Consider the following 24,078-nt stretch of genomic DNA (forward strand, 5'->3'; position numbering starts at 1 on the left):
GAAAGCACAAGAGTGGCCAGCACGACTCAGAAGGAGGAGGAGCGCTGCCAAGGGGTTCGGAAGGCAGAGTTCAAATCCTTACCCAGGCGGCAACTACGTGTGGCCACGGGCATGCCATTATCTCTCCGTGCCTGTTTCACGGACTAAATCAAGGAGTGTGACAGCTGGTATCTGAGGGTCCTTATTGGCGTCCCGCCCTGTGAGGACGCTCATGTTTCTCCCCCACCCAGCGCCCTCTGCAAGTCCCCCAACCGTCCAGCTTCAACTAACTTCCGTTTGTTCAGAATGCGTGAGATGGCACGGTCGTCTCATCCCCGCCCCGGTGCGAGACTGAGTCAAAAGAACCACAAGGAATTAGGCATAAAGAGGGAAGAAATCATAACCCAAGAAATATCTTTATCTATGTCCATTTCCTCCCACAAGGAAAAATGGCAGTGTCGCTTGTACATTACATATATCTCTCTTTCTTTTCAGTGTTTAATCTTAGCACCTGCACAGCAGAGATCTTTGCAATTCGTTGCATATGCTCTCCCCTTCTCCCCCCACAATACAGCACCTGAGGCCTAAGAAGCAACCCCTCCAAGCTCCTCCAAGGGCTGAGACCCTTCTTCATGACAGAGTATAGAAATCACAAACATGCCCAACGGTTTTATACAGTTGCTAGAACGTTGTCGTTTCCAACGGATGAAGACTCTTCCTCCTTTTCTTTGAACAGTAATTACATTTTACAAATTTCTGTCTGTTTTGTTTTGCTTTGCTTTGTTCTGTTAGGTTTTGTACAACAAAAGGGAAAGCCCGTGGCGGGGAGTCCCAGGCTAACAGAGTTTGGCCGTCATCTGGTCCGACTGTTTGAGGATCTCGGTGTTGTAGAGGTCCAAGGCGTGGTTCACCCTGATGATCTCGCTGTTGGTGAGTTTCAGGCGGTGCTTGAGCATACAGGAGAACAGGTCCAGCTGGGGTTTCCCCGGGGCCACCGGAGGGGCCAGGCGGTTAATTCGGTCCCGAATGTCCAATAAGAGGAGCATCACGGAGGAAGAGGAATAGAACTGGCCACCTTGGGTGTAGGACTGGTTGACCTGCTGCACGGCGCTGCGAAGGAGGTCAGCGTTGAACCGCAGGCTGTACCCGAACACCTGCACATCCGAGATCTTGATGTAGAACTGCCTCTTGGAGGGGTCGGACAGGTCCACGGGGCCCTGGCCGGTCTCGTTCCGCAGGAGGGTGGGTAGCCGAGTCCGACTACGTAGGTAGATGTGGACCGTCTCGAAAAACGTTTTCCACCGATTGCCCAGCAAGAGAGTCCAGTTGTAGCACTGGCTGTTTTGGAGACGGATCTTCTCCCAACGCGGGTAGCCAAATTCCCCGAAGGGCATGTTCCAGCCCTCCGAGTGGCTCCCGCTGAAGGGGTTGACGTAGACGAAGAACATGGGGTCCAGGCTGCTGTTGCGCATCTGGCAGATGCGCATGGACATGCCGATCACCATGTGGATGAAGTCCATGCGGTTCTTGTTGCTCTTGAGTGTCAGGGACATGCGCTTGCGCCACCGGGGATCGAAGAAGGTGTCGAGGCGGATCTCGTTGCTGATGAAGGTGGTGTGGACGTAGAGGCGCGAGTCCATCTTCTGCAGCAGGTACTTCAGCTCCAGGTCCTGGAAGTCCAGGTCGGTCTCGAAGCTGATGAACTGCTCGCTCCGCTCCGAGTCCACGTTCTGTGGTTCGCAGCGGCCTCGGTACAGCTTGTAGCCCTTGTTGCAGGAGCCGCAGAGCGAGATGTTGGCCAGGCTGCACATGGCACAGCTGTTGTTCCCTCCTATGATGCAGGGGATGGGGCGCTGGCACAGCGTGGTGCTGCCGTGGCACACGCAGCTCCTCTGGCTCTCCAGGAAGGTGCCCCAGAACCCGTTCTCGTTGCAGTAGAGGAGCGACTGCACCCTCGCAAGCCACTGCTGAATCGTCCTGGGGGTGGAAGGAAAACGGACACCGTTAGCCACCAGGGGTGGGCTGCTCGGCCTGACCCAACCGAGAACGCAAAGCGCAGCTGCCCCGGGGATGCAAGGCCTGGGTAGCGCCGGCACCGGCTGCAAATAGGAACCGGGTTGTCGTTCCTCGCGATGCCGCCGACCGGCTATGCGACACCGTATGTGGACGTTTCTCACGTTCCGAGGCCGCGTCTGTGAAGTGAACGGCTCGGAGTGACTGCTCTCTGGGGCCCTTCAGCTCCAGGGTCCACGGCACAGCAGCCCCAGGGAAGCGGGGCCCGGGAGATTAAAGTGTCTAAACTCAAACGCCCCTGCCAGGTCACGGCAGAGCCTGGAAATCAGCAACAGAGAACAACTTGGGGGGGGGGTCACGTATCACCTGCAGCACATGTTCCAACCCCCCCCCCCCAGATTCCTCCCATGAGGCTACACACGTCCAACGGCTTCAGACAATGAGATTCTATTTACTGCAGCCCCAGAGATCACCGTGCTTCCCTGCCGAGGGTCCTGCGCGACTGGCCCTCACACCTAGGAGACATGCGCGCTCCCGCGTCTTCTCCCCAGCTCCAAACTCGCCGTCCTGGGGAACTTGCATGACCACGTGTCTCTCTAAGTCCCCGGACTCGATCCCAGGACCCCACGATCCCGGCCTGGGCGGAAGGCAGACGCTCGACCTCAGAGCCACCCAAGCGTCCCCCCCAACCCACACTTTGATCAGCGCTGCCCCAGCCTGCCTCCGGGTTCCAGCCACCGAAACGTCACGATGAAGACAGATACGACCTCGGGTGAGAAGCAGCAGAACAGGTAAGAGTATGGAAGGCGGTCAGCTGAGTGGCCTCTCGCCGTCCGTCACTTCCGTGCGGGTCACCTCTTGGCTGTCTTCCACGCCACGCGCAATCCCTGACACGTGTCCGCCCCGCTGGAGCACCGCCCTGCAAGCCAGCCCGGGCCAGGCCGGGCACCCCCCACCCCGTGGTCAGGGCCGCGAGCTTCTGTGGCCGCTCAGGCCCCAAGCTGCCAGGTCTGAGGGTCTCCGCAACAGTCAGTTCTTGCTGTTCCCGCGCAGGGACCCTCCGCTCCCTTTACAGACGCGGCAAGACAGGCTCAGGGGCGCGGCGGCGGAGCCGAGGCCGAGCGTGGGTGCGGGCAGGGTCCTCCTGGCTCCTGGCGGCCGGTCACGGAAAACTGACACCGAGCGGGCCACAAGGTGCGACGCTGATGCTGGCGACGGCCGTGATGGGGACCTGGGACGAGGAGCCCCCGCACCCTCGCAGTGCCTGTGGCAGGAGGGGTCCCGTGCGTCCGCCCACCGCCTCCCCGGGGCAGGAGAGCAGGTGCTCGGGCCCACGGAACTGCGTTCAAGGCTCAGCCGGGCAACCGGGGACACGGGACTGCGGCCTCCGAGCCTCGGCACCCACGTGTCCGGGGAGGGCCCGGGCCTGTGTTCGGCAGCGGGAGAGGGGACGGCGGGAGGTGACATCCTTAAGGCGTTTAGCACAGAGCCCGGCATCGCTGAATCCCTGAACAGGTAATAATAATAATAATGAGCACCCTTGTCCCAGAGGATACGCTCCCTCCTGGAGCCTGGGGGGGCCGGGCTGCTCTGGGGGCACCCGAACGTGGGCAGCGCGGGCACGGCCTCCCCGACACCCAGCGGCCCCCCAGGGCCTTTCCCAGCGGAGACAAAACCGGGGGGAAGAGTGCGCCCCTCGAAGCTGTGCTGCCTTTAACGTCCCCCCTGCTGGGCAGTGAAACCTCCCCGCACGGCCAGGGCACCTGCCTCCCCTGGAGTGTGCCCTCGGGGCTGCAAGGCCTCGGACGGGACATCCGTCCTCACCCCCACCCCTCGCACCGTTCACGGGGTGAACAAATGTTGGCGGAATGAAAGAACCGCAAAAATGAATTTCTTGCATTTTTCATTTAAAAATAATAATAATAATAATTTAAAAAGACCCACCCAACGTCTCCGCCCCCGGCTGCAGTACTCGTTCCCGACGCCGTTCACCCGCACGGCTCCAGGCGTCCCCAGCCCCGGCTTCCCGAGACCAATCCTCTCACAGCCTGGAGAACAGCAGCGGGCCCGGCCTTCGGGAGACGGAGCCGGAATAACAACGAGCCCTGCGGCTGCCGCCCCCCGGACCAGAGCACTGGCCGAGGACTGGCTCTGAGTCATCTGGTGTCTCTGCGAGCCGCAGGGGCCCGCCACACGTCTCCGATTGCACGGTTCCATCTGACGAGAGCGTCATTCCAGAATGCCTCTTTCAAATGGCCCACACTTGCCCCTGTCACTCCCTCTCCAAGCGACAGGACAGTGCCCCATTTAGAGCTCCTCTGTTCCCATCTGCGAGGCATTCTATAACCCCGTCGAGCGCCCCCTTTCTCGTGTCTCATCATTGGGACCCTTTGTCAGCACTTGCCGCCCCCACTCCTTGAATCAATGCCTCATTGTGGCCGAGCCCTCGGAATCCTGGGGGGGGCGCGTAGGAACATGAAAGTCCCCGGTGATGCTGCCACAAGCGAAGGGGCTGCGGGCGAATTAGGATTCCGGCCCTGTCGAGCAGGAGGGACCGGGGACAGAGGCCCTCTGAGGCGCATCGGCGAGCTGCGTGGCACCTGCATCTCCTGACCTCAGAATAATCACGAGGTTGTGGGCCGCATCAAAGGAGGCATTAATGATGCAGCCAGAGGGCTCAGAAGGAGGCCGCGTGCAGGGGTGGGAGCGCGGGGCCGCGGGGAAGGGTGGCCGGGGGAGCGGCCCTGGTGTCGGGGCCACCGCGGAGCCTGACCTGGAGGGCCGGGTCCGAGGGGGCGGCCTGCCTCTGTCCTGCCTCCGGGCCGGGCTCGGGGAGCAGGATGGGCCGCCGAGGGCCGCCGGCCGAGACCAGGCAGCGGGGACTGGGCGTCGGGCATGGGCAGTGCCGTGGGGTCCCCGCGCCCAGCCAGCTGCCTCCTGCTTTTCAGTACGTCCCTCGGTGGAGACGAGCACAACCAGAAACAGCAGCTCATCGCAGGTTCGGCATGTGCGTGGCCGACACACGCGACCCCGGCGGGAGCAGTCGGCCCGGCAGACCCGACGCCCAGGCTCCTCCCGCAGCAGGTGCTCCAGGCAGCGGCCCCGGGGGCTCGGACGCAGGCAGTGCTCCGGGGCACCTCGCCCCCCGAGGCATGCTCCGTGCGGGACGCTCGCCCCGAGGGGCACCCCAGCACCGTCCACGTCTCAGGCGGGATCCTGAGCCCCTGGGGGAGCGGCCGGCCGGTCGGGGATCCGCGGAGTCTGACCCCATGCGGGGCCACACTGAGCTGGGAACTTAAGGCCCGGGCGGCGGGGAGGAGAAGCGAGGTCGCGGGCGAGGACCCCGGGCCTGCACGTGCGAGGCCTATTATCGCCCGCCCTGCTTCCTCCGGACCTGCCGGGGTCCCTGCCCCCCCGCTCGCTGATAATTGGAGCTCCCCGACAGGTGCCCGGGGACAGGCTGGGGGCCGGGACCTATAGATACCAGTCCCCAGGCTGGCTGGTGACAGCCCGCCTCAACCCTGGCAACCGAGCAGCCGCGGCTTCACAGGCGGGCTCGGGCGGGGAGGCTCTCGCGGAGACCAGGGAGGCGGCGCGACGCAGTGACGCCAGGTTTCAGAATGTTTCCCTGCGTCCCTGGGGATCCAGAGCAGCTCCCGTTTGCAGCCGGAGGTGGAGTCCACGATCCAAACCGGCACCTTTCTGTTGGATGTGATGTCAGTCCGTCCTGGCGGGTCGCAGGGTGGGGGATGCTGGGAGGAGGGAGGACGGGAGGAGGAAGGGGCCGAGGGCGGAGGGCCGGACAACCGGGGAGGCCGGCTGCTGGGTCCCCTCGAGGCCGCGGGCAGCAGCGGGAGCGCAGGAGCAGGAGCAGCGGACCTCCAAGCAGAAGACGGGAAGTGTCGGGCTCCCCGGCCGGCCCTCCGAGGGAAGATGCCTGTGATCTCCATTCCACTGGGAGGACGCTGATGGCCGGAGAGGGTCTGTGACTTCCCAAGGCCACACCGCGTGCACGGGGACAGACGGGAGCTCGGGCTTTCTGGATCCCAAGCCAGCGCCCCCTCCAGTCCCCGGAGCACCGTCCAGGCTCCGGGCCCGGCTCCCCTGCAGGCCTCCGTCCTTGCCTCGGCCAGGATCTCCTGGAGACCTGACAGGGTCCCGGGGACACAGCTGGAGCAGCTCGTCATGTGGAGGACAGAGGCTATGCCACCCAGGGCTCCCCATCAGTGCCTTCAAAGACTCGCGCCTCCCTTTCAGAGCCACCCGGGTGGGGAGCCCAGGCTGAGATTCCTAATTCAAGCAAACTCCCCGCTGATTTTAATTGGAGGTTTTGCCTAAGACAGGAATGCGGTGCCGGGCCAGTGGCATTTTAGGGAAGATCACACAAATCGAGCGCCAAGGAGAGAGGGGGGAGAAACCGATCGAGGCTAAAATAGAAAACTGTCATCCGTGGCTCCCATTTGCCTACCAGGAGTGTTTATTTAACAGTGGAGAGAAAATGAAAAAAAAAAAAAAAAGAAATAGGAGCTTGGGATTTTTCTTTTATGTGTGCCCCGTGCTTCTTCCTTGGCGTTGCTTTGACCCTGGAACGGGCGAGTGATTCCGGGGCACCCCGCAAAACGTGCACGCTGTAGACCCGACCGTACACCGGACGGGGGAGGCCAACGGCTGCTTCCAGGCTCCCGATGGGGCTGTTTCGGCTGCGCTGTGCACGACTGCGTGTGTGTGCACTTCATGCTGCGCGCGTGTGCTTGCGTGCAAGGAAACGACCGTGTCAGTGGTGTGGGAATGCTCAGTGCTCAGCTGGTCCACCGAGGCGCCGGTGGGAACGACAGCGACCGTCACACCCACGCTGTGGTCCTCGTTTTCCCCAGATAATACTGAGCTCTCAAGCGTTCCCCTCTGGAGTTTCCGTCAGCGCCCTAACGCCCCGCCTGCCCCGCCTGCCTGGGTCCTTCACGCGGCGTCGGGGCCTCACGGAATGAACGGCTCCCGGCCACGAGGAGGGAAAAATGGGAGGAAGAGTGGGGGAGGCCCCTGGCCGCGAGCACGATGCTTCTAGTCTGGAATCGCGGAGGAAGAAACAGGTCTGATTGGAGAGGACGGAGGTGGGGGGGTACAAGGGGCGTGAGAACCCAACGGGGTCTTTAAAATCAGCATAGTCGGGAAGGATCAGGAGACGGTTTTGGCCATGACACAGTCCTGTGTCTGGAAGGGGGTGACAGGTAACGTCCGCTGCACACTCACGTCCGGCATTTTGCTTTGGGGCGTGGATGTGCTTGGAGGCAGGAGGAGGAAGGGCCTGGGAGCCCCCCGGGCCAACAGGCTGCGAGCACAGGCGGCTCCCAGGTGGGCGCTGCAAGAGTGGTTGGCTGCTCCAAGAGGAGCGAGAGGCGAAGACCCCAAGGCTAGAGATTGAAAGGGGGCTGATGGGGTCTCATGGGCTTAGGGACAACCGTGAGGCAGGAGGGCGCAGGGCCATGGAGCCATCACAGATGAAACAGATCCTGGACCCCATTTGCACGACCACTGTCTGCCCCTGGACATTTGACCTTGCTGTGTGACCTTGGTAAGTCATGTGACCCCTCTGAGCCTCAGTTTCCATATCTGTCCAATGGGGAAGGTACTCCCTGCCAGGTACTTGGTCTCCAGAACTAGAATCAGCTACGCAGAGCTCCCGGGCGGTCTGCAGTGAAGGGCCCTGGGCACTGACCACTAACCGTCACCGCTACGGAGGGCGAACAACAACCAGCTGTGCACAAGGGCCCCAGGGGAAGCTATCCCCTCAGTCACTAGAGGGGCTCAGCTACCGTCCCTGAAGAGCCGCGTGGCCCGAGCTCCTCACCCTCCACGGTCCTGATGAATGCTGTCGGCCCGATGCTTGAGGACGGACAAGGGGAGACATGGGCTGTGGGGTCAGGCAAGACCGGGTGTTGAGTCACTGCTCCGCCACTCGTTGCTTAACCTCCAGCATTGCTTGTCCTTCCAGAGTTTCTGTTTTCTCAACTACGGGATGTGGAGTAACAGCAGAGTCCTTTGGAGAACCAGGCAGGGCACTGTGTAGAGCCTCCTACACACAGTAGGTGCGCGCTGTCTCGCCTGAAAACAAACTACGGTGCTTCTCCAGCTCACATGGGAAACGGCCCTTTGAAGTCGGCAATTATGGATTATAAATCCACGGAACGGGATTCAATAAATGTCAGTGGGTCAGTCGAGTGCTCATAGAAAAAAATAGCAACAGGAGCAAAAGGCAACCCCTTTTGACACTCAGCCTTTTACTGATCCTTAAGACTAAGGATCTTAGTCTTTTCTCCACAAAGAGGAATTACGGATCTAAGTGGGAAAAGTAAAAACAAGAATAACAACTCTCCCGACATCAACCGAACAGCCACTTTGGAAGAAAACATAGGGGAACCTTATTATGGTTTTGGAGGAGACAGAGATGTCTTGAGAGCGCTCATCCGAAGGGGGAAAGAGATGGTTCATAGGGATATATTAGGATAAAAAATATCCATCAAAAGATAGCATTCAAAGGACAAAAAGGCCACCTCCGTTAGAGGGTGTGTCTGCAGTAGCTCCGGCCGATCAAGGGCTGTCTTCACAACACATAAGCAACGGCTCCTGTACGGGCTGGATGCTGGGCTCTGGAGTATTGTACGCGGCTCCTTAAATCAGAGTAGATGCAGTTATCACAATTTTTACTTTTCTTGATAATGTGCTCACTAAGCTGCTTAATAAATGTGATGGGTCCCAGAAAGAGAGAAAGAAAAGAAAAACAAACAAAAAAAACAAAAAAACAAAAAAAAGAACTACAAAGCAGTAAGAAGAAACCCGATAATGAAGAGAAAATAGGCAAATGATAGCAAGAGGCGCCTCATAAAAGGAGATATTCGAGAGGCCACTGAGTCCGTGACACGCCATCAGTCATCGGGACCGTGACATTAAAGCTCTGGCGAGATACACCCTGCAGCAGGACGGCTAAAATAATAAAAAATACAGACGGAGAAGATGGGAACCGCCAAGTATGGGCGGAAGGATGTGAAGCCAGGGAAACGCTCCTGTGCTGCTGGCAGGACAGAGATTTGCTTTGGCGAATTCGGAAAATTGAGAAGTATCTCCTGGGGTAGCTGTTGGGTGTAAAAGGCGGCGGAAGGGAGCGCGGGGTGCAGGCTCCGGGGAGTGGGCTGCAGGCGCCCAGGCGACGACGCCCCCTTTCCCTGGGTGCGCTGGCGACACCGCGAACTCTTGCTGTCTGTGAACGGCATGCTCAACTTTCTCGGTGTCTGGGAGGCTTCCAGAAGGCACCGATCTCCAACACCGTCCTTTCCAGCAACGCCAAGGACACGGCGAGGGCCGAGCTACTTTGATTTTCTCATCGCTTTTCAGCCTTTCTGGAACTTTCCGTCTGCTTCTCCGACCTGGTCAGCACGACTCTCCCGCGCCCCCGGCTGGCTTGACAGGGAGTCCAGGACCTCACTTTAGGTGCCGCGGAAAACCTCGCGGCTCAGGGAGGAGACGTGACTTCCTGAGGGTCCCGGAATCTAAGCCTCCCGCTGTGAGCCCGCCGGAGGCTGGAGGGTGAGCCGCACCGGCTCTCGGCTCTCGGGGATCAGCAGGGGCCTCCGCCCGCAGCGCCAGCGCTTCCTTCTATTCTGACTCTGTCCTCTGAGCCTCTAGATTCTACTCTGAACGGAAAGGTGCTTCTGAGCTCCAGGGAGGGAAGGAAGGAGGGAAGGAAAGGAGGGAATGAAGGAAGGAAGGAAGGAAGGAAGGAAGGAAGGAAGGAAGGAAGGAAGGAAAGTAGGGAAGGAAGGAGGGAAGGAGGGAGGGAATGAGGGAAGGAAGGAAGGAAGGAAAGTAGGGAAGGAAAGTAGGGAAGGAAGGAGGGAAGGAGGGAGGGAAGGAGGGAAGGAAGGAAGGAAGGAAAGTAGGGAAGGAAAGTAGGGAAGGAAGGAGGGAAGGAGGGAGGGAAGGAGGGAAGGAAGGAAGGAAGGAAGGAAAGTAGGGAAGGAAAGTAGGGAAGGAAGGAGGGAAGGAAGGAAGGAAGGAAGGAGGGAAGGAAGGAAGGAAGGAAAGTAGGGAAGGAAAGTAGGGAAGGAAGGAAGGAAGGAAGGAAGGAAGGAAGGAAGGAAGGAAGGAGGGAAGGAGGGAAGGAAGGAAGGAGGGAAGGAAGGAAGGAGGGAAGGAAGGAAAGGAGGGAAGGAAGGAAGAAGGGAAGGAAGGAAGGAGGAAGGAGGGAAGGAAGGAAGGAGGAAGGGAGGGAGGAAGGAGGAAGGGAGGGAAGGAGGGAAGGAAGGAAGGAAGGAAGGAAGGAAGGAAGGAAGGAAGGAAGGAAGGAAGAAGGAAGGAAAGTAGGGAAGGAAAGTAGGGAAGGAAGGAGGGAAGGAGGGAGGGAAGGAGGGAAGGAAGGAAGGAAGGAAAGTAGGGAAGGAAAGTAGGGAAGGAAGGAGGGAAGGAAGGAAGGAAGGAAGGAAGGAAGGAAGGAAGGAAGGAGGGAAGGAAGGAAGGAAGGAAAGTAGGGAAGGAAAGAGGGAAGGAAGGAAGGAAGGAAGGAAGGAAGGAAGGAAGGAAGGAGGGAAGGAGGGAAGGAAGGAAGGAAGGAGGGGAAGGAAGGAAAGGAGGGAAGGAGAAAGAAGGGAGGGAGGAAGGAGGGAAGGAAGGAAGGAGGAAGGGAGGAAGGAAGGAGGGAAAGAAAGGAGGGAAGGAGGAAGGGAGGAAGGAGGGAAGGAAGGAAGGAAGGAAGGAAAGGAAGGAAGGAAGGAAGGAAGAAGGAAGGAGGGAAGGGGAGGGGGAGGAAAGGAAGGAGGGAAGGAAAGGAGGGAAGGAAAGGAAGGAAGGGAGGGAGGAAGGAGGGAGGGAAGGAGGGAAGGAAGGAAGGAAGGAAGGAAGGAAGGAAGGAAGGAGGAAGGAAGGAGGGAGGAGGGAAGGAAGGAAGGAGGAGGAGGGAAGGAAGGAGGAAGGGAGGTAGGGAAGGAAGGAGGAAGGAAGGAAGGGAAGGGAGGGAGGAAAGGAGGGAAGGAGGGAGAGGGAAGGAGGGAGGAAGTCCTTCCTTCCTCCGAAGGAAGGAGGGAGGGAAGGAGGGAGGGAGGGAAGGAGGGAGGGAGGAAGGGAGGGAGGAAGGAGGGAAGGGGGGGGAGGGAGGAGGGAAGGAAGGAGGGAGAGGAGGAGAAGGAAGGAGGGAAGGAAGGAGGGAAGGAGGGAGGGAGGGAAGGAAGGAGGGAGGGAGAGAAGGAAGGAAGGAAGAAAAAAACACTAAACTAACCCCCCCTCCCTTCATCATCCTCATCATCTTTTCAATGCCTTACCGTCAGCCGAGTGAGTCACCGGCCCTACTCGCCAGGAGCGCGGTGCCAAGCGGAAGTGTGTGGGGTGGTAGAGCGAGCCCTGCGCATCGCTCACACCCAAAAGCCGGCGGGCGCTCCACCTCTTGGGGTGCCGCGGGCCCGCCTCACGCTGCCTTCCTGTCTCCCCCATAGACAGAAAAGAAATGCCGAAGACGTCCTTGGTTAAAAGCTTCGGTGCCCCTGGTCGGGAGGGCGCGCGTAGGCCTCGTGATTGGCAGGCCGCGCCCCGAGCCGGCAGGGGGGTTCTCCGCGGGCTTGTACCTCTTCCTTAATAGGACAGTTTAGTGCGCACTCAGAATAGGTCTTTGTCGCCAAATTGCTACCCTCTCCCCAGACAGATACACGTACGCACACATTGAACAGGTCAGGGACGATCAAAGTAGCAATTGACTCCGGGGAGGGCTGTCTGCGGGTTTAGAGTGACAGATTTTCAGGATCCCGGGGCTGAAGGATGCTCAGACGAGGCCCGGTCCACGGGAAACAGAGCGCACGCGGGTCACGGGCCTTGCCTGATGGCTCACACGCAGCGCCTGGGAGCCCAGGGCCAGAATCATCCCCGGGAGGAGGAACCTCACAGGAATCCCGCTCACCCCCCCCCCCCAAGCCTCCCCTACAAGTACCCTGCTACCCGGGAAACATTCTTACTTCTCAGGGATTACTCGCCCCCGGATCTGAACCGACACGAATTCCCAGAGACGAAAACCGTCAGCGGGGCCCACTAGTCAGAAGAGTTTATGGAGGTCGCCTCATCAAGGCAGTTTCCAGCTGGGTCTGTCTCACCGGGGGTCCAGTAGTGTTTCCCTGATTCTAGAACACTCACACTGGGATTTATCCTGCAACTGAAATGCTCGGTGACTGCAGGAACCCTCTTCCTTCAGCTCCCAAGACCTACGCTACACGTTTGCCCCCGCAAATAATGAAATCATATTATGGAACATTCTCTCCCTTTAACCGGCTTCCAAGAAAACAACACAAAACAATGATGCGCACGGCGTAGGCCCTGCCTGGGCTAAGACACGCATCACAGGGCAGGAACCCTGAACCCAACACGCCGAAGGGTTCCAGAGGGCGACCCTGTCTTACAAAGCGTTCCTTCGCAAGGTCTCCGAAGAGCACAGCCTCCTTTCTACTCAAACGTATTACACTGAAAAAAAAATGAGCAAGGCCCACTGCGTGTGACCGGCGGCCCCCAGATCCTCTCAGAAGCGGATCCATATCCCCGTCCCCTGCAAGCGAGGCTGGTCCTACCACTTTCCCGAACAATCCTGGGAGGCGCAGCAGCCATCCACCTGGCGTGCGGACTCCGGTCTCAGAGACCTGCAGCCTCTGCCGTCTGTTCCTGGAGAGCTCCTCTAGGAGCTGAGCCCACTGACCAGCAGTCTGACCCCTGGTCCCCCGGTGGAGCGGTCACACCGGGGAGGCCTGGGGAGGGACAGGGGCCCCGCTGAGCCCACCTCTGCCCATCCCTTCCAGGGCTCCAGGCACGTGAGAGAAGGTTTCTTGGAACCTCCAGCCCAACCCAGCGGCCGGGTGACTTCAGCCCAACTCCACGTGGAACAGAAGAATGGGTCGGACGTCGTGGCACAAGTTCCTGACCCGTAGATCGTGGGCGGGATATGACGGCTGGTGCTGGGTCAACTTATTACACAGCATCAGATATTCAAACTGGTACATCCCATGGCCCCTAGAGGACTCTGGCCATCTCCTGCCCTTTCCCTCACTACCAGCCTGTGTTACCGTACGAGGCAGGAGTCTAACTAGGCCCCTTGCTCCCCAAGATCCCAGGCACTAGTCCTCGGGACCTGTGAAAATAACACGCCATCTCTCCCACGAGTGCGTCTGCGATTTGGCACAGTCGACCCCAAAACACGTAGACCATCCAGGTGCATCTACTCCGATCAGACACGAGCACGGAGCTTTCTCCGGCCGTTAGCAGGGAGAGGGCTCTGAGAGCGGATGCACGAGAGGGACCCGCGGCACCTTCATTCCTTCGGAGCTGGGGGCAGTCCTCCTGCGGGGCCTGGGGAGCAGACTTGGGGGAACAAGAGCAAACCCCGGCCAACAACCAGCAAGGAGATGGTGACGTCAGTCCTCCAACCACAATGACTTCAATCCTGCCCACAACCCGCATGAGCGTGGAAGTGGGCTCTGCCCCAGAACCCCCACCTCTTTACTTCTGCCTGTGACATACAAGGCAAGAGACCTAGGTATCCCACGCCCGGACTCCCGACCCGAGGAAACTGAGGCGCAGTAAATGCCCGTGGCTTTACGCCTGCAAGTTGTGGTACTTTGTTACACGGCACGACCGAACTGACACGGCGTCTCTGGCCAACGCACTTCTCCACTCGCTTTCATCTTACTCTTTGATAACCTGATTCTTTTCGATTCCCTGATGGCTCTGACGGTTCATGATTTCATGGTTCTAGGTCGTTCACCTGCCTGAGCCTCAGATTCCCAAGGTAAAGCACGGGCCTGAGACTGGTCCCGTGGCAGCTCTAGTTGACGTGCCGGGTTTCAAGGCTTCCGTGCCCTATGCCCCGTCTCCTCTAGGGCTCCACCACTACCCTTTGCATAGTGCCCAGCGCCGAGTCGGCGCTCACTAAATATCTGAGGAATGAAGGAATGGATGGACGCGTAAATGGAGATCTGGGACGAATATTAGTGCAAATGCTTGGACAAGAACAAAAGGCTACGGCCAGGTTGGAGGGCGACACGAGGAGCATCATTTCAGACCGTTGGGCTCATCGTTACTTTCTCTGAGCCTTAGTGTTCTTACCTGTAAATGGGGAGACCAGTCCTGGCTGCAGCTCCCAGGCAGGTTATCACATGTAAGGATCAGAGGAAATCGTCGATGGAAAGCCCTCTGCAAAGTAAAGTAGCCTGTACATAAGGCATTTGTCTCGGTTTACTTTGAAAGGTTAGGAATGTCCCCGAGCCTAATGGGGTAAATTTATTCTCTAATTATACCAGAAACCGAGTACCTTCCTGCTGTTACTTTGGCGGCTGCTGGCTAGCAGTCGTGCCACCTCTCAGCGGGACTGGTCCCTGCTGGGATACAAAGCCATTAGCACCTGCTTCAGCAGAAGGTGTTAGAAACTCAAGTCAAAGCAGACACGCTGAAGGATGAGGACCTGCTGACGGGAGGAACACCTGAGGCACCACAGCACGCACTCTGGGTCGCTGCCTCTTCACCTGGTGTAAAGCGCTCTCTTCCACGGCCCTGTACCGAGGAACCCAATCTCTTGAAAGACTCTAAGCAGAAGGGGTCCTGTGGCCAAGTAAGCTTGAAAAAAAATAGATGTAAGTGACCCCATCTCTCGTTATTTATTTATTTTTTTTAATTTTTATTTATTTATGATAGTCACAGAGAGAGAGAGAGAGAGGCAGAGACCCAGGCAGAGGGAGAAGCAGGCTCCATGCACCGGGAGCCCGACGTGGGATTCGATCCTGGGTCTCCAGGATCGCGCCCTGGGCCAAAGGCAGGCGCCAAACCGCTGCGCCACCCAGGGATCCCAGTTTTTTTTTTTTTTTTAATTCAATATTTTCTAAACTTTTTCAACCAAAGACATCACTTCCTCTCCCGCCGCCCATCACAGCATCCTATACGATTCACTTAGAGGAATTCATTTCTGCTCAGTTTCTACCGAGCGAGGGGACCCTGTATTCGCAGCGGCGAAGGGGACTATTCTAATCGGAGGTTAGCGCCGTCCTCAGATGAGGACATCAGTGTCACGTGGGACGCAGGGACCATCCCAGGTCGACTGGATCAGAAACCCGGCGGGTGGGGCCCGGTCGTCTAGGTGCAGAAAGCCCCCGGGTGATCACGATGCCCGTTCCGGCTTGAGAGCCACCGCATGGTGGATCCACAGAGCAGTGGGAAAGTCATGTCAACCCACGAAGAAATACTGACCCCTTTTACACGTGGGGGAGGAGCCCCGTGGATTCTCCAGCTCCAACCTCAAACGGCTAGCCGAGAACACTTACTAAACCACGGCATTCTGATTTTTTCCCCTCCCAATAGCTATTCATCAGCGAAGCGGTGACACACAAGTTCCACAGTTAGGTGTTCAATTCCCCCACCGTTTCACGTCAACGTATGGGTCTAACCTTATTCACTAACAAGACGAACCCGCTGAGAGTTCACGTTAGTTGACCACCTACTATATGCTAAGGCCACGGCAGGTACATCTGGGGTCATCTCTACAATACCTTGGTGAGGAAAGTCCTGTTATTTATCCTCATTTCACAGATGATGGCACTTAGAGGCCCGGAAGACACTTAGCACACAGCTCACCAGGCTTTAACGCCAGACTGTCTGGTTCCAAAGCCCAAGCACTCGTGGTTTTGGTTTGGTTTTTTGTTTTGTATTTTTTTTTCCCTTGCACTCTCTGTTTTCTGATTTCCCATTCCGGATGAAATTAATCTTCCAGTCAATGCTTTATATGTCATTTTCTGGAATAGAAAGCCATTCTCCCCCCGCCCCCTTCCGCCAAGCGCAAAGCATCGTCATCCTGCAGCTTGCACCGTAGGGCTCCCTCATCAAGCACTGAATCGCTGCGGGCCGGGCAGCTCTATCCGTCCCTGGGAGGTGGGGGGGAGGCATCGGTCACTGCCCTCGTGGAATCTGTGGTCAAGACGGGGAAGTCTGGGATGAGACACGCAATTGCGGACGTGCCAATTGCTCGAAAAAAAGCTGGATGTAGTGGAGACACCCTGCAGGGCACTGCAAAGTGGTCCAGCGTGTCAGGGCAAGCGTCCCTAAGAAACGGGGGAGTGGTCTGAAAGTTAAAGGGCGGAACAGATTAATCCGGGCAAAGAGGCAAGGGGATTCTCCAGTCCTCCCCAGGAGGAACCTATTTCTCTCCCTTCTCACCTCTACTGCTACTCGGACTCTGTTTCTACGACGGGAGCCACAGTAGAATCTACTCTGCAGGCTTGTCGTAAGGATTCAATGAGCCAATATCCGAAAGGCACTCACACCTGTGCCCCGCACGTGGGTTAACTGCTATTATCGTTATTTATTTTTTCTTACTGTAGGACCCTGTGCGCGCTGCTCCACCGAGAGTGGCAAGTTAGGAGGACTAAGAGCTTCTCTCTCGGGACCAGCTCCCGGGACTGACCTCCGAGCGAGCGACTCGCCACACAGCGGACACGTCCCTCCCATCAGATAGACGGGATAGTGGGATCATCATCAGATGCTCACGACGGGTTGGTTATGCTCCCACGAAGCCCACACGCGTCTCCTCCCTCCAAGTAAAGAGCACACTTGTTCCCACATCTGCTTGTGCCAGTTGCATTTGCCATTATTATATCACGGAAGTAAAAGTCAAATAAATCAATTAAACACGAGCTGTCTTTTTCTGTGGAAACTAATTTGAATTCCATGAACAGATTCTAGAAAGACATTTGCTGGAGGAAAAAAAAAATGTCATTGATTTAAATAAAGGGGAAGTACCTGAAAATGATTAGGACCGGGGCATGGAAATCTATAAACATTTAGATTGTTTCTTAAGAGTCTTTAAGCTGTTGCTCCACTTTGAATAAACTGAGGTTGGAAATGTTATACAATTATGGGTGTGGTTTAGGCAGGAAAGCCAGTAAAATGTCAAATAGAATATACCAGCATCCTCAGAAAAGATTCTGGCCCTACTTCAAAAGGCTGCCTGGAATATGCATGTATATATTTTAAGTTAAAATAAAATGTGTTTATATATGTGCGGCATGTATGTACATTTTAGGATTCCCTATTTTTAACTTTCTCAATTAACTGACAAATTATCGGTTTCTAATTTTGTCTGGTAAGGAAGGAACTGGGGGCCTTGGCATTTTACCCTAAGCCCAACGTGGCATAGACGTTCTTCTATTGATTTTCCAACGTCAATGGTTTATTGATTAGGTATTAGGTATTAGTTTTATCTCTAGCATACCGATGAGAAAAATGAAGCTCGGATACCTTGATACTGTACCAAATTTGCATTGTTAGCTACTGTACCTTCTTCTTGGCCTATGGGACTCCGGAGTGTGAAGTCTTCGGTATCGTGAATCCCACTGCCTCTCTAGTATGTTGCCACATGTGGTCGGGCTCACACTTGGTCTTCTTGGGTGGAAATACGCGTTTCTTGGAGGCAGAGACAGCGTCCTCATCAAACACCGAGGGTTTACCACCAGCGTGATGATTATGTCAGTGTCACATCTGCATATTTCGTTATAAGTCACGAGGGGCTTCCACACGTATCCTATAAATTGACTGGGACGTCGACTCTACAGGGTAGCTAGTCTCATCATCCTGGCCGTACAGATGAGGAAACGGAGTGTTGGGGCAGGTTTAGAGATTTGTGGAGGTCACACCTCTAATAAGTGGCGGAGCAGAGACTGTCAGCCTAATAAACTGAACCTGACTCCTGTTCAATACAATATAAGAAGTCCTGTCCTTCCGCCCCACGGCGGGAGCCTATGGAGATGAAATCCAGAGGCGAGTAAGCACAGGGCTCAGAGAGAAGAATCAAAACCACTGTGGATACCGAGGGTCATCGTCCTAAAGCTAACGATCATCTTGGGCGCCAGGATCTTTCCATAGATACCAATTAAACACCGTGTGGAGCAGGAAATATGTGAAAAGCTGACATGGGTTCAGAAGCTACGGCCCTGGGGTTCGAGCCTGAGGTGGACGCCCCCAAGAGATTTTCCTCTCAACAATGCATAATTACAGTGTGCGTGGTGAAGGCCCGGGCTGCCGGGTCAAGGCCACGCGACGATGGATGAGGCGTAAAAATAAACCAAAGACCCAGAGTCATCGGAAAATGCCGATGATTATGCCGCCCGCCCTCAAGTGAAAGTGCCGCGGATCCGCTTTGCCTTGCGGTATATTCGATGACCTCTCTGAAAGCCAGGAGACAGCATGCAGGAAAGAGCCAGCCAACCCCACTGACGTTAAGGACCTACCCAGTGCTGCGGGCTTTTCTCCACCTCATTCCGTTTCATAGATCCTGGCAAATGCCTATGTTTGTCCTCCTTTGTTTCTTTTTTGTCTTCAATACGGTACGTTTCACAAAGTCGCATATGTAGCAAGAGACGCTTGGAGGATTTGCATCCAGGGCAGCCCGAGACACGCTCTCTCGGCAGTTTCCATCTGACCACGCTGCTGGCGCAGCCACAGTCCGAGGGCCTCAGGTTTAATCCTGGCGTAGTTACCAAGCCCCCGAGAGACCTTGCACAAGTCACTTAACGCCCTGTGGCTTCCGTTTCTTCGCTTACGAAAGGGGGCGGGGGACATTCTAACCATGCGCGGTATGCGTGGAAAAATCCTTGAATCATTTATGTGGCGACGGGACGCGATTGTACGATATCACGTCGCCGTGCCTCTGGGAACCCCTGCCAAGTAGAAAATAATTCACCTGTCCATTCAGTGAACAATGTGTTCTGAACAGCCACTGTGTGCCGATTAGCACGCTGGGAGGTTAGGACGGTAGAGTGGTCCAGGGGCGCCTGGGGGGCTCAGCGTTGAGCGTCTGCCTTCAGCTCAGGGCGTGACCCCGGGGTCCTGGGATCGGGCCCCACGTCGGGTTCCCCACAGGGAGCCTGCTTCTCCCTCTGCCTGCGTCTCTGCCTCTCTCTGTGTGTCTCTCATGAATGAATAAATACAATCTTTAAAAAAATAAATAAATAAATAAATAAATAATAAAAAAAATAAAACGACGGGGTCCAGGACATGGGCACAGACACATGCCCAGGGCTGACGGTCGCTCAGGAGACGCGAGGCGTGCACAAACCTGTAAGCAAAGGTGCTAGTGCAACCTGAGGTGTGGGGCTTCACGTGGGAAGTCGGGGGTCAGGTGAGCCTATCAAACAGGTCCCAGCAGCTTTCAGCGCAAGGAACACAGCCCTTGGGGCGGAGATCTGAAGGGCGCAGTGTGGCCAAGGAAAAGGAAGCCCGTCCGTTCCAGGCAGAGGGCACGGCCCGTGCGGAGCGCCGTGGAGCGGGACGACTCTTGGTACTTAGGGGAGGATGGGGGGGCGGGTTGGGCTGTGAGGGCCGAGAAGAGACGGGCAGGGAAGAGGTGGGCAGCCCCGCAGGCTCCTTGGAGATGCTGCGCTTGCTCCTGAGGCCGGGGTCAGTCCCCGAAGGCTGAGCGGGGAGGCCACAGGCCGGGGGGTGGTGGCCTCCACCTCAGGTGGGGTTCTGACCTCCTCGAGGTGCACAGATGGCAAAGTGGGAGCAGCAGATTCTGGGAGACACGGTTACAAGGCCACTGTCGTCTAGGGCGAGAGATCGTGGTTTGAACTACCGGCTACTCATTCAGATTGACTAAGGTTTAACTGCCGGCCCGACACCCTTTGGGAGCTGAACTGTCATTGTCTCAGTCTCTCCCAGGGATACGTCTCCTACAGCCCGGCAAGACCTCGCGGGCACTGAGTCCGGTTGTTTTAAAGGAAAAAAAGATCCCTCTATTTTCCCAAGTGAGCACGGAGTCAGAATTCCCATAAACAAAAAGGGGACGGAGCCGCTCGGCACCGGGGCTGCGTCGGCCCCGGCAAGGCCCAGGTCTTGCAGCCCGTGTTCTCTGGAGCACCTGCTACAGACCAGTTCTGGCCACGACTCGAACTCAGGTCCTCTGGTTCAAAGCCAGTCTGTCCTGGAAAGTTTGTCCTTCTCAGAAGCACACCCTGACCCTAAATAATGATGTTTTGAGGACAAAGGCCCTGTTGCTTATTTCTTTGGGTGCCTCCCAGCGCCTGGCGTTGGGCTGGGAGGCCGGGTCAGTCAGTTGGCGTTTGTGGGCCTGCACAGAAGCCTGCCGAACTCAGCACTGGCCAGGCTGACCTGCTGGGGCTCCATCGACTCCCTCTCCCCTCCTTCCCTCCTTCCCTTCCTACCTCCCGTGCCCCTTTTTCCCGTTTCTTCCTCCCTCTCCCCATTCCTGTGTCCTCTTCCCCTTCTCTGCAAGGAACGTGGGGTGATTTCCATCACTGCGCAGTGAGTAGCTAGGCAGGCGGTGTGAACCCCCTGGGCCATCGTCTCGGGAGCAGGGACACGAGCCTCGAGGCCACAGGAGAGGACCGCGGGGCGGGAATCCTGCCTCTTCCCCGCAGCGTGATTTTCAGCAGGTCAGTCCACATCTCTGTGCCTTAACTTCCTTGCTCGTAAAATGGGAGGACTCAGTGCTGCCAGAGCAGGCGGTCGTGGTGCTACAGTGGGTGACGGTGTGCCTGGTGCAGCCCTGCCCGGAGCCCGAGCCCCTCTGGTGAGCCTGCCCGGGCTCCGGAGACGAGGACTCGGGGTCCCGCAGCACCGCAGCATAAGCCCCTTCCTACATCCCAGCCTATGAAATTCTCATCCGGCTCCATCGCCACCCCCACGACCTGAACGAGCAACCCTGCTCTGCCATCGCCATCCACACACGGGGTGCCCCAAGCAAGCACGGCTACGGGTCTCTGCTGCCGCACGGCACTCGGGGCCCGCACCCGCCCAGTGAGACAACTGCAGTCCTGCCACTCACCTGCCCTGTGACCTCGGGCAAACTAATCACACGTGTGCCCCCTCAGTTCCCGCTGATGTCTGGGAGTCCGATCCAGCAAGTTTGTGCAGAGAGGACGAGGGCTGGGTGACGTATATGCACACAGAGGACTGACGAGGACCAGCGGGCGCGGATACGTGGGCATCCCAGCTCGGCAGGTCGGTCCGCCGTGCTCATTTAGCAAGTACTGAAAGCCGGGTACTGGGGGGGGGGGGGGGCAGAAACCCGGCTCCGCGTGGATCCCTGAGGGAACACACACATGTGGATAGAGGTGCACAGACACACGTACACGGGGGCCATGCACACTCGTGTACCGTGTACGCATATCGTCGTTACCAACACTTGGACTCGCTGAGTTGCCACAGGCCAAGACCTTACAGGCCAAATGTCAGCACCTCGTAAAATGACAATAAGGCAAATAGCCGGGCAGCCCAGGTGGCTCCGCAGTTTAGTGCCACCTTCGGCCCAGGGCGTGACCCCGGGGTCCCGGGATCGAGTCCCACATCGGGCTCCCTGCATGGAGCCTGCTTCTCCCTCTGCCTGGGTCTGTGCCTCTCTCTCTCTCGGTCTCATGAATGAATAAATAAAAAACTAAAAATCTTTAAGGAAAATAGCTGACGTGCGCGGCGTGTTTTCCGTGTGCCGGACACTGTCCTAAGCATTTTATGTGCATTAAGGCCTTTAATCCTCGAAACACTATCATAAGCCCCGTGTTACCCAGGAGAAAAATGGAGTCTCAGAGCCAGTGTGGACTTCCCCAGGGTTACAGGATAAGCCGCGGACACAGCTGGGACTTGCAGCCAGGTAGCTGGGCTCCAGAACCTTCCCCTTGGCCAGCCCTCCTGCTGGCTACAACGGCGGCTCAGTGGGAGGCTGTTAGGGCTTGTACGGGCCTTCTGGCCCTGCACGTCAGACGGTCACGTCTAGCTCCATGTGCACCCACCCTATCCCGTGGCACCTAACCCCCAGGAATGATTCCAGTCCTGGCAGGTGCCGCTCTCCCCCGGAGACCCACGCCTCCCAGTACTCACGCCCCTGAGTCCGCGCTGCACTTTGGCCACCAAAACACGGTGGAAGTGACGCTGTCTGACCTCCAGGGCCAAGATCTACGAAGTCCCCGGCTGTCACGCTGGGGAAGCCCAGGCCCCGTGGATGGGGGGCGTGGGCGGGCTGCCGGGCAGCGCCAGCCGAGCTCCCAGCCCAGAGCCGGCGGTTGGCCAGCCGTGGGAGGGACAGCTGAGCCCAGCCCCGGCCAGCCTGACTGACCCCGGCCGTGCCCCGTAACGACCCACAGATTCAGGAGAGGTTGTCAGAAAGTGCGGCTCTGAGCCACGAAGTCTTGGGCTGAGTTTGTTGGCAGCAGTCGATGGCCAGAAGGCCCCTTTGCTTCCCAGCCCACTGTTAGGGTTTCAGGATGCCTCAAACTGAGCCACGAATGGGCGTCCGGGGGGCTCAGCGGTTGAGCCCCTGCCTTTGGCTCAGGGTGTGACCCCAGAGTCCTGGGGTCGAGCCCTGCATCAGGCTCCCTGCTGGGGGGGGGGGGTCTGCTTCTCCCTCTCCCTATGCACGTGCATGCTCTCTCTCTCTCTCTCTCTCTCTAATAAATAAATAATTCTTTAAAAATAACCTGAGCTCCAATTATCTAGATTTGAATTACCACTTAATTTTATAGGCAAGCACTTCTCTGAAGTAACAATAAAATAATTAACATTTATTGACCTTGGGCATGTGATTAGACTCCCTGCACCTCAGTTCCTTTACCTGTAAAATAGGAATCGTAAGACGGCACAGGAACCTAGTTCATGCCGTTCCGGCGAGGAGCAAGTGAGCTACCTCGCCTGGCCTGGGGATTGCAGATACAGCGGCAGCGCCTCCTTCTCCCCGCCACCCCCAGCCCTCTGTTAACTGAGTCAGGCATTGCTTTTTTTTTTTTTTTTTTTCAAATTTTAAAAACTTAGTCTTGGGGGCACCTGGGGGGCTCAGGGATTGAGCGTCCGCCTTGGGCTCAGGGCGTGACCCCGGGGTCCTGGGATCGAGTCCCGCATCGGGCTCCCTGCAGGGAGCCTGCTTGTCCCTCTGCCTGTGTCTCTGCCTCTCTCATGAATAAATAAATAAAATATTTTTTAAAAATTTAAGATCTTAGTCCTCACACTTCACATGAAGGCAAGTGTTATTGCCACGTCTGCAGGTCCGGTGGCGGCGGGACCTTTGCAGCCTGACGGCCCGCACGGATGGGGAACCCTGTGGACACCTGCACCCAGGGTAGGGAGGGGACGCGCCGAAGGACCCCGGCTGGCCAGTGCAAGGCACGGTCTCAATGCAGTGCCCTGACTGGGGCTGGGGCTCCCCCATCACTGTTTCTGTTCCCCCTTCCCTCCCGGCAACGCCTGTGGGGCCGCCCTCCTTCTGGAACCCTCCAGGCCTGACTGATGGCGCCCTGAGATCTGCACCTGGACGCTCTTGTCCCCTTTCATAAATGCGTCCGTCCACACCGTTCACGGGGCCTTGGACCTTCGGCTCCACCCTCTGAGGTTGACGACCGGCAAAATCGACAGATGGACCCATTTTAAAGTCTGGTCCTGGCCTAACACTACCCTTCCCCGCCCGGTTTGCATCCCGTGTGGCGAATCCTGGGGCGCACGGTCTCTTCACCGAAGGACCACGTCTCTGCGGTTCTGGGCTGTTATACCCACCCCCCAGTTCCCATGTTCGAGCCCTCACGCTCGGGGCCTCAGAATGCGGCTCTATCCAGAGAGAGGGACTTTGAAGAGGAGATTAAGTCGAAACGAGGTCACTGAGGTCACTGAGGTGAGCCCCAAGCAGATGCACAGAGGGGATGCCCCGTGAGGACACAGGGGAGACGGCCCCGCGGAACCGGGGGAGGGGGCGACCCTTCACTGTGTTCATTTCCGAGTCCCCCACTGTGCCCGGCACAGGGCACGCGACGGAGGCCCAGGTGGGGTCCAGGGGGGCGCTCACGGGGGCGGTTTGGCACCTGCTGCAGGTGGCACGGAAGCCGTCCTATGACCGCACCACCTTCCTAGGTCCTGCTCCTACGGCCCTGAAACGAGGGAGCAAGCGGCAGAGCAAATCCTGTTCGGCTCACAGAGTGATGATCACGGACCGGGCGCAGAGCAACGGGCCGAGAGTTGGCAGGAGTGGGAGAGGCGGAGACGAGCGCAGCCCAGAATGCACAAGGAGGAGCAATAGGGAAGACGGGCAGTGGA

The 24,078-nt window shown here is 57.4% G+C and overlaps 1 protein-coding gene across 2 annotated transcripts in view; it reads right to left on the reverse strand.

The window, feature by feature from the left end:
• Nucleotides 1-376: 376 nt before the first annotated feature.
• The window catches only part of BRINP1 (BMP/retinoic acid inducible neural specific 1), a 167,199-nt gene continuing 143,497 nt past the window's right edge, over nucleotides 377-24,078 (reverse strand). For both annotated transcript variants that reach the window (XM_072842553.1, XM_072842552.1), the window contains one exon: nucleotides 377-1,956. In XM_072842553.1, coding sequence (XP_072698654.1) covers nucleotides 816-1,956 — 1,141 coding nt within the window. In that variant the 3' untranslated portion in view covers nucleotides 377-815. The remainder of the gene's footprint in view (nucleotides 1,957-24,078) is intronic.

This window comes from Canis lupus, chromosome 10, assembly GCF_048164855.1.
Source record: "Canis lupus baileyi chromosome 10, mCanLup2.hap1, whole genome shotgun sequence".
Lineage (NCBI taxonomy): Eukaryota > Metazoa > Chordata > Mammalia > Carnivora > Canidae > Canis > Canis lupus.